The 15204-nt window shown below is 32.5% G+C and overlaps 1 protein-coding gene across 1 annotated transcript in view; it reads left to right on the top strand.

Moving 5' to 3' along the window:
* The window catches only part of LOC121429891 (myosin-VIIa-like), a 67832-nt gene that overhangs the window by 8019 nt on the left and 44609 nt on the right, over positions 1 to 15204 (top strand). Inside the window, 4 exon segments of the mRNA XM_041627150.1 lie at positions 5425 to 5527; positions 9429 to 9542; positions 11665 to 11817; positions 12607 to 12791. Coding sequence (XP_041483084.1) covers positions 5510 to 5527; positions 9429 to 9542; positions 11665 to 11817; positions 12607 to 12791 — 470 coding nt within the window. The 5' untranslated portion in view covers positions 5425 to 5509.

Genomic DNA, 15204 nt, shown 5'->3' with positions numbered 1-15204 from the left:
AATTTGGTCATCGGAGAGAGATAACATCAGATTTAATTACGTGAGTGACCGGGCTACTGCGCTTAATTGACCACCTTTAATGGCAAGTAATAACTCTAAGTGGGTTGATGATCGTCAATGTTTAGTTTTCCTTTTAGTGTAATGTCGTTAATACTTGTTTTGAGTAAATTGGAAAAGATTGCTTGGTGCTACATATAATTATTGAGGTGTAAAAGTAGAGATCAGAATTTTAAGCAGAAATAATGAAAATATTGGCCATCTAGACACAGGTATCTTCTCCGTTTTCTTTCATTAGTGCTTAGAATTAATAAATCTATTCTGTTATGTTAAGTACTAATATCAAATAATTATGTACATGTAATAAAAAAAAATGTACATACATTTTTGTGATTTCCAAACTAAATTTACTTTTTTATCATCTGGTGATATTATTAATAAAAAATGACATTCCTATCAAATTCTATCACATTTTAGTATTTTACCACAGTGGACACATTACAATACAAAGTATTTATATTCAATTGCACAGGTTACTGACATTGATTTTTAAACTTATTATTTTAACAAAATACAACATCCTAATTTTTCAAGTTTTCACTTGTTATCAGTGATAAGAATTAAGTTTTTAATGCTTTTCTACCAGGGAGATAATATACTTTCAATGAATAGAACATTCATCATGTATTTCTGGATGTAACATACTTTTTATATATTTCCCATTTGGTATAATGTAAATTCATGTATAAAATCATAAATTTTTATTTATTTAGAGGGTGGTATTTGTGGTTTTACTACTATCTAAAGTACACTAAACAAACTTCACTGAACTCTTTGATCAGTACAATGTTCGTCATGTTGTTCATATGCAAACAAATTCACCATTAATTGGCATATATTCTATATATGTTTTAGTAATGAGTTTTATATCAGAGGGACAAAGGTATCCCTTTAATTCTGAGAAGTAAAGAATTTGTTTGACTTGTCTTGCCTTGCATTCCTGCTGATGCCCACAATGAAAGTGTTCATTAGCAATAAAATTTAAGTCACAGTTGAGAATCAACCTGTGTTTAAAATTGTCTTTGTACTATACATGCACTCTTGAAACATGGTTCTTTCTTTAAAAGACAATACAGTATTTACTAGTTTCTGCTGGACCTCACCACATGTATGTATTGCTTGATAATTACAATGTAATTATTAATGTTATGTTCATTATATTTTTATTACAATTTCAAAAGGCAAATTGCTGCAATTTGAAAAGTAAAATGCACACTACCCAAATCCACATCAAAAGATTTTTTCCATGTTCCTTCATTCATATTTTCCCCTCAAAACTTCTCATTTTGGTTCACTTTCATGATAATGAACCACAGGATCAGTGCATGGCATGTCAAAGTGTCTAGGGTTTACTGCCATTTTTAGCATTTTCCAGAGGACTGACAACCTAACAGCTACAAATTTGTTAGTTTAATGAGCACTACAAACTAAGAATATTGGAAACCAAAAGTATTTGCAACTGTACGGTGCACTAGGTAATATAATAATTGACAGACAATTGGTTTAGGGGAAAATGAACTTATTGCTGCTAACGTTTGGTACTGCCCCCATTAGGATAGGATGATATAGATCGGTTTTGCAGGCAATTATTTGATGTTCCTGTCAAGACCAGTTAATTTCATATCTATATTTCAATATCAATATTACATTTTTACTTCCGTTTGTACCAGTGTACAGTGGCAAGACAGATAATTAAAAAATCTAATAATCGTTCTGTACATGTTTGTCTTGTACATGTCTGTCTCATTAAGTCATTATTATTGTGTTATTGCTTTATTAGTCCCATTTGAACAAGGCATCAAATTTGTTTTTATAGCAGATCAGCCTTGCAATCCAACAAGTACAAAATATACAATGAATGTATTTTTAAAAGAATAGATATGTGTAGGCCTACTTTATTATGTCCAATATTTCTTTTTACACACATATGGCCATTTCCACTTGAGTGTAATAAAATCCCACAGGATTTGGTTGTTTCTTCTGGAGACTAAAAACATTATGAATTTTATATTCTGTCAAACAGATCAAATTCATATGACTTTGTGCTTCTAATATTTCTTTTTGATATAATGAAATGACAGTAACTTTAACATTTGTATTGTAATACAATGATATTTCAACTGTTTATACATGAATATATAATTTAAGGTGAAAGTACCTTAAGAAATTAACATTTCAGTCATTAAATTACAGTGATTTAACTTTCACTCATCTTCCACTTACATGTATGTTTTCAGTATTGCATAATAAACTAAATCATTTTCATCTAAAAACAAAATTCTATTTCTTTTCAGAGAACAAAGTACACAAACTTTATAAAAAAATATTTAAACAGTTTTTTTTTCGCAAAGAACTGGGAAGTTATCCCCTCAACATGACATGGCTATTTTCCATGAATAAAAGCTAATTGTTTACTCAAGAAAGGAGGACAGCCCATCTAGCCTATATATCAAACAAAATCATAGACCTTTGAGCTTTCAAAGTACATGAATATGGGGGATAAAAATGCGATGGATTGTCGTTATAATGGATTGAATGAATATTAATTACTTTGGATGTACTCATTCTCTTTGTACAGTGCTAGAATTTCTTTCTTGAAACATTTGTCAGAATTTGTGACAGAAATGACACACAAAAGGTGGTTTCAGACCACCTCGAAGTTCGTCAGTTCCAGGTATTCTCTGATCGGGAAATTTACCCCGATCAGAAAGTACCAGGTATTTTGGAAAGCAAACTACGCGTAATTTCCCCGAAAGAAAATACCCGCTAAATAGTAGGTACTTGGCGAAATTACTTAACTTTCGCGGGGATTTTTCCAAGGTTGCAGTTATTTTGGCAATGTGAAAGCAATTTACGGGAACTTTTAGCCCAGTGTGTCGTTGGGCGCGGGCGCTGTGGGGCTAGTGATTTTGAATCTCGCGCCTTGCCTGCTTATCAGACCATACTGCGCATGCTCGTAACTTCAGGAACTTATCCCGAAGGGTATGTTTCGGGCGGTGTGAATGCAGGAATAATTAATGGGTATATTTTAGCCTTAAAAAGTTCTCGTAATTTAACGGGGATTCTTATGATTGAGGCGGTTTGAAACCACCTAAAGTTTCATGAGGTGTGCAGCACACGTACTGTAAGAACTAAGGACCTTAAATTTGTTGTTTTTGTCTTTTTATTGGTGTTATTGCATGTAAAGTGTGTGGAAATGTTATGAATCGGCTGAGTAAAATAAATTATAGACAAGATTTTATGAGCTAGCTACTTCATTATATTTCAACCCCCCTCCCTCAAGAATTACTCATCTGGGTCATCCTGAAAAAAATAATTCTTTTTGAATAATTGGAAATCAGTGAATGTATTTTTCATGTACTTAGTTATGAGAAAAAATTTAATTTAAAGGGGAAGTTCACCCTGAAGTCACAAATCAAAAACTTTAAATTCTGATAACTTTCTTTAATCTTTGATGGATTTTCCTCAATTCTTCACCCATTTTTATTATTTTTTTCTGGCATTTTTGCAACAAACCTTTCGTCAAGGTGAACTTCCCCTTTATCTTTAGTCTTTGTAAATGACACAAACTTGTGCACTTCTTGCATGTACCTTCATTCAAATGAAAGGGATCATTCAGCTTCATTCAGGAGCTATTTATTTCTTCTTTGACTCTGCAAACCTTTACATGGACAGGAATCACCTGAGAAAAAAAAGCTCCACTAATCAGATCATGTTATCACTAATGTGATAATAAAGCATCCATATTGATGCCTAACACAGTAGGCCATAAAGGGAAAATAATCACCTTTTTCCCATTATTTCAAAGCATGTAGTGGTGCTTTTGAAATTAAATTTTCAGGGATTACTCTTGAAATATTGTTGCATGCATATTGCATTTAAAGGTCAAGTCCACCCCAGAACAATGTTGGGAGGAAAATCAAACTATCATAACAGTGAAAATTTCATTGAATTCAGATGTAAAATAAGTTAGTTGTGACATTTTAAATTTTAACTTATTTTTTTTTTCTTACAAAACAGTGATATGCACAACTCAGAGACATGCAAAATGAGACAGTTGATGATGTCCCTCACTCACTATTTCTTTTGTTTTTCATTGTTTGAATTATACAATAATTTCCATTTTTTCAGATTTGACAATAATGACCAACTTGACTGAACCAGAAAATGTTAAATCAATGGCAATTCCACATGTTCAGGGAGGAATTAATCATTGTTTCACTTGACAATGAGGAGAAAAATAGAATATTCCCTATTTCATATGATGAAATATAAAAGAAATAGTGAGTGGAGGATGTAGTCTCCTCATTTGCATACCCACCAGAATGTGCATATTACTGTTTTGTGAAATTAAGCAAGAATAATGTCATAACTTTATTTCACATTCGATTTCGATGAAATTTTTAGGGTTAAGCTAATTGGATTTTTCTCTTTTTATTCAAATCAACCTTCTTTTTTTTTGGGGGGGGGTGGACTTGTCTTTTAAAAGCTTGCCGGGTACCTTAACTCAGATTTTTGCAAACCTCCACAAAATTTACGTAATCCCTTTAAAACAGAGGACTTCATGAATCCTGTTAAGGATCCTGAAAAGGGGAAAATAGTATAAAAAAAAATCTTTCATTTTTTTGTGAATGGTTCTTGTGTAGATACAATAGTTTTAGAATGACTATTGATTGAACAATTCATGCAATTCTTTCATTCACCTTTGGTCGAAATACACTGCTCTAGGCAAGAGTCGGTCTAATCTTTGAAAGAATTTCTATCAATAAAAACGTTTGCAATTTACCTCAAATTCTTGTGAAATGGAGCATGTAGCCATGAGGGGAAAGCCTTTTTTCAATATGATTTAAATTTTTTAGATTTTACAACTTCAGATGTTGGATTAAATCTCATTACTTGTCATAACATACATACATGTAGTTTATAGATCTATCTTGCATGAGTAGACAGCACTCACTCTTCAGCACGTGAATCAGTGATAAAATTTCAGTGGAATTTCTCACCGATCTGTGATCACTTGCTTGAAATCAATACTTTCAAGAATAATGCCAACTACATAAAATTTGATATTCGTAGTAGTGCTGCCTTGATTTGGTAATAATATTGTCCATTTATCCTGAATTTAGGAAATTTTCTCTTATGTATTTGAATAAATCACATGCAGTGTAATAGTCGATGCAATATTCAATGGATTGATATCTCTTTAGAAAAAAAAGTTCCATCTTTACCACACTAACAAACGTTTACTTTGAACTTTGCAATTAAGAGAATCCTCTTTTTCATTCCATTTGTAGGTACATTCTAGAACAATATTCACTTTAACTTTGCAATTAAAGGGAACTCCTTTTTTCATCTTTTGTTTTTCAGATCTGATGGTCGGATGTAGCCCCCCTGAATGAATAAATAATTAGGATTAATTTCTTGTCAGATTTGAACCCGACACACAGCCACCATGGTCATCCTCGTAAAGGTATGAAAAATTAAAACAAAATGTTTTTTGTTGGGGGAATTTTCTTGATTTTGTTTGTTTCTGAATGTTTATGGAAGTGAAATGTTTTTCATTTGGTTTCATGTTTTTAAATATTTCATATTAATGTGTTAAGGGAAACTTAGCACAAATATTCAACTTATTTTTTGACATAAATATATATAAGTTTACTTACACTGCTATAAGTCTATATTTTTTTAATTTCAGGATTAGCTTTATGAGAAAAGTATCAGCATTTTCATCAAAATTTCATGAACTTTGTACTTTAATTATCCATTCGGCTTTGAATATAACAAGATCTTTAAGACAACTTCAATAAACTTCAACAATCACTTGTTAATATGATTCATGGCAAATGCATGTGTATACCGTCTGCTCCATATTATTAAAATCCCACGCAATGCACACCCCACAAATGGAATATTTACGTGCTAGATGGGTTTTCCATGGAGGATTGGATCGTCTAATTGTAGAGCAAAGCCCTCCACACAGGCACACAATGCAGATCTGTGACGTTGCTATAAAAGTGTGACTCTTTCGCCCATGGATGATTTCATATTGCATTTCTTTAATAAACGCTTTTTGTTATTCTTTCTCATTGAGCTTTTTCTCTTTACAAATCACGAGAGAGAGGCAAATGTAGTAGGAAGTGAAACATATTTATTTTTCAAACTATTTTGGGGAAAATTCAAGTTTATGTTATAAAGAGAGGATCCAAAAGTTGAGTTTTTCTATAAAGTGTTCTTGTCTGTTGTTCCCAGCTATATTTTATATACTTATGTGCAAAATTATATAAAAAGTGAAACAATTATTTTTTAACCATTTGGGGGAAAATTCAAGTTTATATTATAATGAGAGGATCCAAAAAGTTGTAGTTTTCTATATTAAAGTGTTTTTGTCTGTTCTGATCTATGTCCCAGCTATATTTTAAGTACAAAATTGAATAAAAAGTTAGCATATTTATTTCTGAACTCTTTTGGGGAAAATGAATATTTTAAAGAAAAGCAATGTTAGGGAAAGTTGTATTTTTTAAAACAAAAATTAGATATTTGGCTCTGTTGTAATATGTAGTTAAGTTCCATCTATCTTTTATTCATGAAATGAAAAAAAAGTTATTTCTTTTATAAGTACTGCAAGCATTTTTCGTCATATTTTTGTAAGCATGAGTAGGTATTTTTCTAAAACAAAATTTAGACCTTTTAATTGGTTTTCTAGTTAAATGCAAGCATCAATAGATATTAAAATATTGAAATTTAGTTCGTAAAGTGTTTTATTATTTTGGCGAAACATGGATCATGACTGTGCAGAAAAGTGAGCTGATGAGGTCATTATCCATATCACACCATGTTTTCTGAATGTGATCAAGTTTTCTTTTGTGAATGATTATCGTTGATCTGTCCATAACTTTTTTGTGAGATGGAATATATATTTTTATAGAAAATAAAATAATTCAAATTTCATGCATAAGATTTAAGGAGACATGTCATCATTAGCTCATTGATTTCTGAAATTCATGGTGACATTCATCAAGGCATTCATCAAATCTTTTTACTACATAGTGTACACGTAAACTTATAAATGCGAGAACTTTATTATTTTTTATCAGATTTGATGAAATTTTTAGTGTTTTCTTGTTTAATTCTATTCATTCAACTCACAGTATTTTAGCCCAAAATTCATTCAAAAGCTTTCAGACCTTTTAATATGTTCTGCTTTCAAATGAGTCTTTTCCCTGATCCTTCATATGTGGCCTACATGTATATGACATGTACATGTACTCTCTCCCCCAAAATGTCAATTTGCTATCTGAAGTGAAATTAAAATACAGGAAAGGGCTATCAATATTTACCAATGAAGGGGTTCGTGTACATGTACACATGCAGCTTCATGTCAGTCAATAGTGTTGTGCAAGATCATTGGAGATTTGGGTGTGGGGGAGGGGGGTAACATTTTTGGTCTCTCCAAAAGTTAAAACAATTAGAGTGTACTGTAAAACTACTATACTATTAAAACAATTGCCCCTTCACATTAATGTACTTGAAAGTTTTCATCAGAATTTGTAATACTATTAGTTTGGGCACTCAAAATTAGGACTGTTTTGACCAAGGAACTTATACTGTAAGTGGGAAGGGAATCAATGAATTTTATATGCGAGCAAGTTACAGCTTGAAAGCTTTACTGTAAGGGGTTCCCATAGATGTTTATGCCAGCAAAGCGAGGCAGAATGCTATTGAGTGTATGTCCTCCTATACAATGAAGAAGGCCAATATGTACCTGAGCACCGCCTGCCGGCACACGCCCTCTATTTAAACTTCTGGAGTGCTATGTACAATGTCAAATAAATGTTAAATATACGTGATGAAGTCTGTTTAGTCAAATTTTCAAATATACAGACAGAAATTTGTAATTTGCTGTAAGATACATACATGAACTTCATGATGGAGCCACATGTGTAAAATATTGCAAAATGTAAGATTCCAGTTGTATATCCTGAACCAATTAAAATGGACTGATAAACTTCTGTAAAACATACTGTATGGGATAAGTTGCAATTATCCCGAAACTTTCTATTTCATGGTGAGGTTACATTATACCTTTTACTCAGGAAAAAAAAGACAAAGCCATTTCAGATTTATAATTTTTCATAAATCTCCCCCCCCCCTTGAAGCATTCATGTATCCATGATACTGAAATAAATTTCATCTCTTGTCCAAATGGAGTTGTTTGCCAATACATGGGTCCATTTTGTGTGTAATTTATATCCCAGATTTCAATCCAAAAGTGCCCAAAACGAGTGAAAACTGATATTGGACGTACACAAAAATTGATTTGTTTTCTTGATAACTTACTGAAAATAAATCATCATTTAACTTGGGCACTATGTTACAAAATGTTCAATGAAGGAGAAAACCAAAATAAACATGATCATTTCCATTTATTGGTTCCGTGAGAATGAAATGATCTACGCTTGCACTACTTGTCTGCACACATAATGAAAGGAGGAAGTTAAACCCCACAGGTCTTAAAGGGATACTCTAGGCTGAAATTAACATAAAATTTTCAACATAACAGATAAAGAAATTCAGACAAACAAAACACTAAAAATATGATCAAAATCTGACAAGGAATAACAAGGTTAAGACATTTTTAATAATTGCATTATTTTGTTGGCTTGATGAATCAAATGAGCAAACTGATGATGTCATATCCCCATAATTCTTCTTTAGTATTTTATTCCATAAAATTTATGTTTTTGCCATCTTTTTTCGTCCATGAAATAAAAAAGTGAATAATAATGCATTTGATTATCAATTTCTGCAACTTTACTTCATGTATACTACACACATGTATGGAAATATGATTATGAAATAAATATGGTTTGTCATATAATAACATAAGAAAAAGGAGAGTGGGCCCGTGACTTGAGCCCACTTAATGAATATCATGACAATGAGCATAAATGTTTTCACAAAATATTGCTTAACTTTGAAATTATAACTTTGTCATCTGTTATCAGATTTTGATGAATTTTTCAGCGTTTTGCTTGGTAAATTTTACTCTAGTTATTTATGTAATTATTTTCAGCACCCTATTTAATACCCCTTTAAGGTTAAGTGAAGGTTTGATAACCTGGGTGGTTTGCCTTTGGGTGGATATCATGTGTGTCCAAAATCTATCTCATATCGTCATCATCACCACCACCACAGTCATGACCATGGCCTGTCACCAACATCATCACTACTCTTATTGTTCATATTGATATTATTGTTAATTATTATCATTGTTGTTATGATTATTGGTATTATTGATATTATTGTTATTTTTGTCATTATTAGTAGCAGTAGTATTATTTTTATTACTATTGATATTATGTCTTTTATAGGGAGACTTTGTGTGGCTTGAGGACCCCAGGAAAGATGGCCTGAAGGTTCCGATCGGAGCAGAGGTTAAAATTGCGGATTCTGGTCAACTTCAACTGACCGACGATGAAGGCAAAGTAAGTTTAATATCTGACCAAACGTGAAATTTAGATTTAAATCATTCACAAGCGCACGTTTGAGGCTTGCATTTCATTTTTTTAGTTGTTTAAAGTTAAACACATCTCTCTCAGGAAGGGGACCAAGGCCAGAAGAATATTTTTCTTATTTTTATATTAGGCCTACTGCAGATATTTTGCAAAGTATTAAAGTAGATTCTGTGTTTGCCCAGTTAGAAGATTAAAGTTATTTAAAAACAAAGGGTTTGCAGAGATAAATAAAAGTCAGGAAATTTTAAGTGATAAATATTGTGCTTATACATTTAGTTATATATTACAAATTCAAAACTGACATGTACGTACAACACAGTGCCAAATGTCATTTCAGTATTTAGCATAGATTAAAACTATATGGTACGGATTTGATGTGTAATTAACAAATGCTTGTATTGTGTATTTATTGTGTTGTGAAATAATTAATAATTGTGATGAGATATATTTATACACGGTTTTTCAAATTATTTAAAGTTAAAAGACGGTATTTGCAGCAATTATTTCATGAGAAAGTCTTTTAAATCAAGTTTATTTGTCAAAAAATTATCATACATCTAGATCTGGTACATTAAAATGAACTTATCGTTCTGAAATCATGAAATGTTATCTGAAAACCAACAATTCTGATGATCATTGCTTGGAAAAATACTTGACATTTGATGGAATTCCATGCTCAGTTTGCTCATTTCTCAGCAATTGCGCATTTTCTCCCACAGCTATTTGGAACATATTTGTTATTTATACATACAATCACTTGGGTGGTTATTTCATTGAATTCTGTTCAAACTCATTCTGAGATTGTTACCATAACTTGTGTTTATCTTTAATCTTAAAAAACAATTCATAGTCATTTCCAGTAACCAAAGCAATAAAAAACATCAGTAATGCACACTCCGTCAATTTTATGTATTAGATCATAGCTATGACTATGTACAATGGGTTACAAAATTATATAATTTTCCAGTTGAGAACTGTGTTGATTGTCTTTGTACTTTAATTGTGTCTTGGCCATTTAGTTTGCCAACTCTCAAGGCAGCTCTATTCACGAAATGAATAGAAAACCTTTGAGGCATTGAATTGAATTCATACATAGTTCAGACTGCATTGATTGCACACAAACACATTCCACAATCCAGCTGTGATGAAATATGAAAATCTGCGAACATTGGTAATTGATACAAGCAGTGAAGAGATAAATGCAGGGAAATATGTTTTTCCGGTTCTAGTTTGGGGGGCTCACAAGCCTAATTTTGCTACATGTACATGAACATAGTATGATAGTTTACATTGAATGCCATGGGTATTTCAGGAGCTTTTATTCATTTTTAGGGGCTCTGTTGGGTGGTTCAGGAGCAAATTTGCATCAATCACTGTGTGGCCAACCATATGCTTGAATATGTGTATTGTGTGGAAGGGATAGGGGGGGGGGGGGTGCCGGTATGTTTTTGTGGATAGGTATAGTGGCACTGGTACATTGTACATAAAACTTCATGACCAAGAAAAAAGGAGAAATAGAAGGGAAAGGAAAGAAAAAAGGGATGAAATATGTACATGTATATTCCTTAGAATCTCTAATCTATTACAAAATTATTAGGTTTTCATTTTAAAAAAGGCCTGAATTTTTGCTTGCTTGCTTCACTCACGACTTGTTAGAAATTTTGTCCTCATACAAGATGATGTGCCCTTCCAAAAGTTTGGCTCATTACGCCCCAGAATAGGGAAAAAACAGTTGCATAAATTTGCTTAAATTATATTAATTTGTTGCTATGCATGTAGTGCTGAAGAAAGACCATCAGTATTCAAAATGACAAAAAAGAAATACAGATAATTGCTATTAAATGCTGTAAACGTTTCAATATTTTCTTAAACATCAGTCACCATTTATTTCCCTGTATGAATAATGTTGTTGATCTACAGTACATGTATGTTAATAATAAATGTAAATAATAATTAAGTATTGTGAATATAATTGAAAGGAAAGTAGGAAAATAAATTGAATTCAATAGCACTGAAAATCGAATTGGAATTAATTGAATTATTTGAATTAAAGTTTCAAAATGAATTTGATGTCTATTTTTTTTTTTTTCAGGAGCATTGGTTGTCGGACAAGGTGGCGCAGAAGCTGCGCACCATGCACACATCTTCCATTGGTGGTGTGGAAGACATGATTTTACTGGGAGACCTCCACGAGGCTGGCATCTTGAGGAATCTACACATGAGATATAAGGCCAATTTCATTTATGTAAGTTTCGATTTCATTTATGGAAGTTCAATTTCATTTATGTGAGTTTCGATTTCATTTATGTAAGTTTCAATTTCATTTATGCAAATTTCAAATTCATATGCAAGTTCACTCTCTCTCTCAAATCCTGCATTTTAGTTACTCAGACTGGGGACATACCTAGGATTTCATAGATGAGGGGCGTAGACTTTTCTGATTAGCATTAAAAAGTGAGAAAAAAATGTTCCATCATTTAAACACAATGGGGTGAACTTCTAACTGAGCATTTTAATCAAAGCTATGTGGAGGAATTTATACAAATTGATGCAGAAGCTTGAGGTTCGATCCCTGGTCTCGTCTTTCGGATGGTGATGTAAAATGTTAGTCTCAGACATACATAATCATATCTGATTGATACACATCTATAAAAATGCAATTACACACACACATAAATTCCTCTGAAAAGCAAACTTGTTGTAATTGAAAATTAAGGAAGGACGCACATGCCTGTTATGTTTTCATTCCCCTTTTTTTGCAATCTATGTATTCTGAGTATCAGTTTTAGTATGTTTCCATGATGCAGTATAATTATATTTGATTATATATTGCTTGTCTTCCAAGTTTTCAAGCATTCAGATATTACTAAATAGGTTCATTATTGCGGATTGAAATAATCGCTAGAGGGTATTCATTTGTCTCGCAATCTACTATGGTCAACAAGATATTGTCAAACATATTATGAGTGGACCATAGACAAGAGATGATGTAATTCCAATGAATCTCATTATGTATTATGATTTGACTTTGTAGACATACACCGGAACGATCCTTGTAGCTGTCAACCCGTATCAAGTCTTGCCCATCTACATGAGGGAACAGATTGAGTTGTACCGGGATAAAAGAATAGGAGAATTACCACCTCACATCTTCGCCATCGCCGACAATGCTTACTATCGCATGTTACGAGGGCTCAGGGACCAGTGTGTCATTATCAGGTACTTGAAATTCATGTTCGTTATTACTTGTCAATCTTTTCTTCATGGCCACCTGTGAAGGTGCAATCACAATCTTAGTAAATAAAGAGGCTTTAAATAGGAGGAAATTATAATTTGTAAACAATTTTTCGGCATTACTCCTAGGTATTAGGATTGCATGCTTGATCTCAAATGAAAATCATAAGTCAGAAAAAAATTGGAACAGTGGGATTCGAACCTGCCATCTACTGCTTTCCGGGCAGTGACACAATCTTCTTGTAGAATTTGCAAAGAAAGATTTGACTTCATTTTGGAGTGATTTTTTCTTCTTCTGTTCATCCTATTTATTTGTTATTTTTTAAATGCACCCACTTCAAAACAGTCGAGGGGGTAGCACCTCTATTTTAACACATCTGTCATTAGTCAGTGTAGCCAAATTGTGTACTGGAACTTGGTGTCCTTTGTATATAAGTTCTTTGTAAATTACAAAATATAGTTGTCACTCTGTTGAATCATGGAATATTTATAAAGAGCTCCTGTTAAGTGGATTTTTATTTATAAAAAGAAATAAAAATTACCTGTTGAATGTTGACAAGGTGACAAATTGATTTATTTTCACAACTTGAAGATAAAATTGAATTGATCTATGAAACATGTTCAAATTGATTATGCTGTTTCAGACCTATACCAACCATTACGTTTTTGGCGTATTTAGTATGTTTTTGCAACCAATATACGGCAGTACGTTTTTCTTGTAAAAATATGTTTTTGTCAATAAAAAAAATCTTAATTGAGAAAACTCATCTCTGAATGTCTCTATTTCATAAAACTTGCACAAATATGGTTATTAGATCAATGTTATTTCAGGTAACTTGTTTTTTTTTTCAATAATTTTGTTAAAACCAGGGAGAGATATACACATGTTTAAATGTTTTTTTCATCTGCAAGAGCAGGGCATATTTCAGTTTGCATGCTGCTTGAGCACCGCGATGAACGAGAGTACCACACATTTTATTATGAAATACATTTTTTTGGGGAAAAATATGTTTTTTTATCACAGAATACAATTGTTAATTCCCATGTTTTATTTTAGCATTATTATGGAAATAAAATGGTTTCTCATTTTAATCAAGACTGCATGCTCTGTATATTCCTATAAGTAAGGTCTGTATTAAAATAGTTAGAAGTACTATATGCCTACCATTCATTTTACCACAGCTGCTTTGATAATCCGAGGTACCGTAACACAAAGGTTAGCGATCAATCGTACGCTTGATTTTTACGATTGATCGTACATTGTAGTCAGTGCAATCAATTGTAGAAAAATGTTCTACGTTCATTGCTAAGCTTTGTGTTACAGTCCCGGTCTAAAAGCTCTTCATATACATGTATATATGTCTATTGATGTGTGCCGATATTAGGATTCTATGGGAAACCCTTGCCTGGAAGAAAATCAATATTATTCTATTGATGCGGTATGATAATATCAATAACATCAGAATCACATGTGCACTGCTGCAGCAGCGTGTGTCCCCTAACAGAAGGGTCACACTGACCTTGTACCGGTTGTGGTTTCAGGGGCTCTGTAGACGGTTTCCCATAGCTTTCTAGTTCTAGTCATAGAAGATTATCAAAAACATATTAGTCATTGAAAACATAAATGCATTGTGTTTTTATATAAATCAATTGAATTTAACATGTTCTGCAATGCTTTGAGGTTTCATGTGGTAGCAAGTACTGTACCTGTGCATGCATGTGTGAAGATGTTTCTAGAGTGTCTGTATAGTTACAGCTGGGGGTTATTGAACCTATTAATTACCATACAAACAGATTTGTAAAATTATTTTTGTAATGTGCATAAAATGTTATTTTAACAATATGGTTGCTATGTAATATGGAATGAATATGGTGGAATCAGAAACCAATGTGAAGATTATTCATATCATATAGTATTGTTATGCACTTCTTAAATATGATCTCAAAGATTCTTTGTGAAAGGTACTCCATTGGAGATAGATATTTTAGTTTATTTTGTATTATTAATGATAATAATATGTCAATTTATATAGCGCAGTTACTATGTGCATATACTCAACTGTGCTTTGATACTTGGTATCATATTATTACCCCGGCTGTAGCTAAGCCGCCGTATTAATAGGCGCTAAAGCATTCAAGGAATAATCCTACCAGGTACCCATTCACCTCACCTGGGTCGAGTGCAGCACAAGGTGGATACATTTCTTGCCGAAGGAAATCATGCCATGGCTGGGATTTGAACCTACGACCCTCTGTTTCAAAGTCCGGAGACTAATCCACTGGGCCACAACACTCCACTAATAACCAAAATGATAAAAGTAACAGTATTTATTAATTATCATGCTATTCCTAATATAAGTATTGTTCAGGAAAGTATCTGTACTCCATAACAACAAGT

This window comes from Lytechinus variegatus, chromosome 16 (genome assembly GCF_018143015.1).
Source record: "Lytechinus variegatus isolate NC3 chromosome 16, Lvar_3.0, whole genome shotgun sequence".
In the NCBI taxonomy this organism is placed as follows: Eukaryota; Metazoa; Echinodermata; class Echinoidea; order Temnopleuroida; family Toxopneustidae; genus Lytechinus; species Lytechinus variegatus.
The sequence above is the reverse complement of the archived record's forward strand: the minus strand, read 5'-3'. Positions and strand labels throughout refer to the sequence as shown.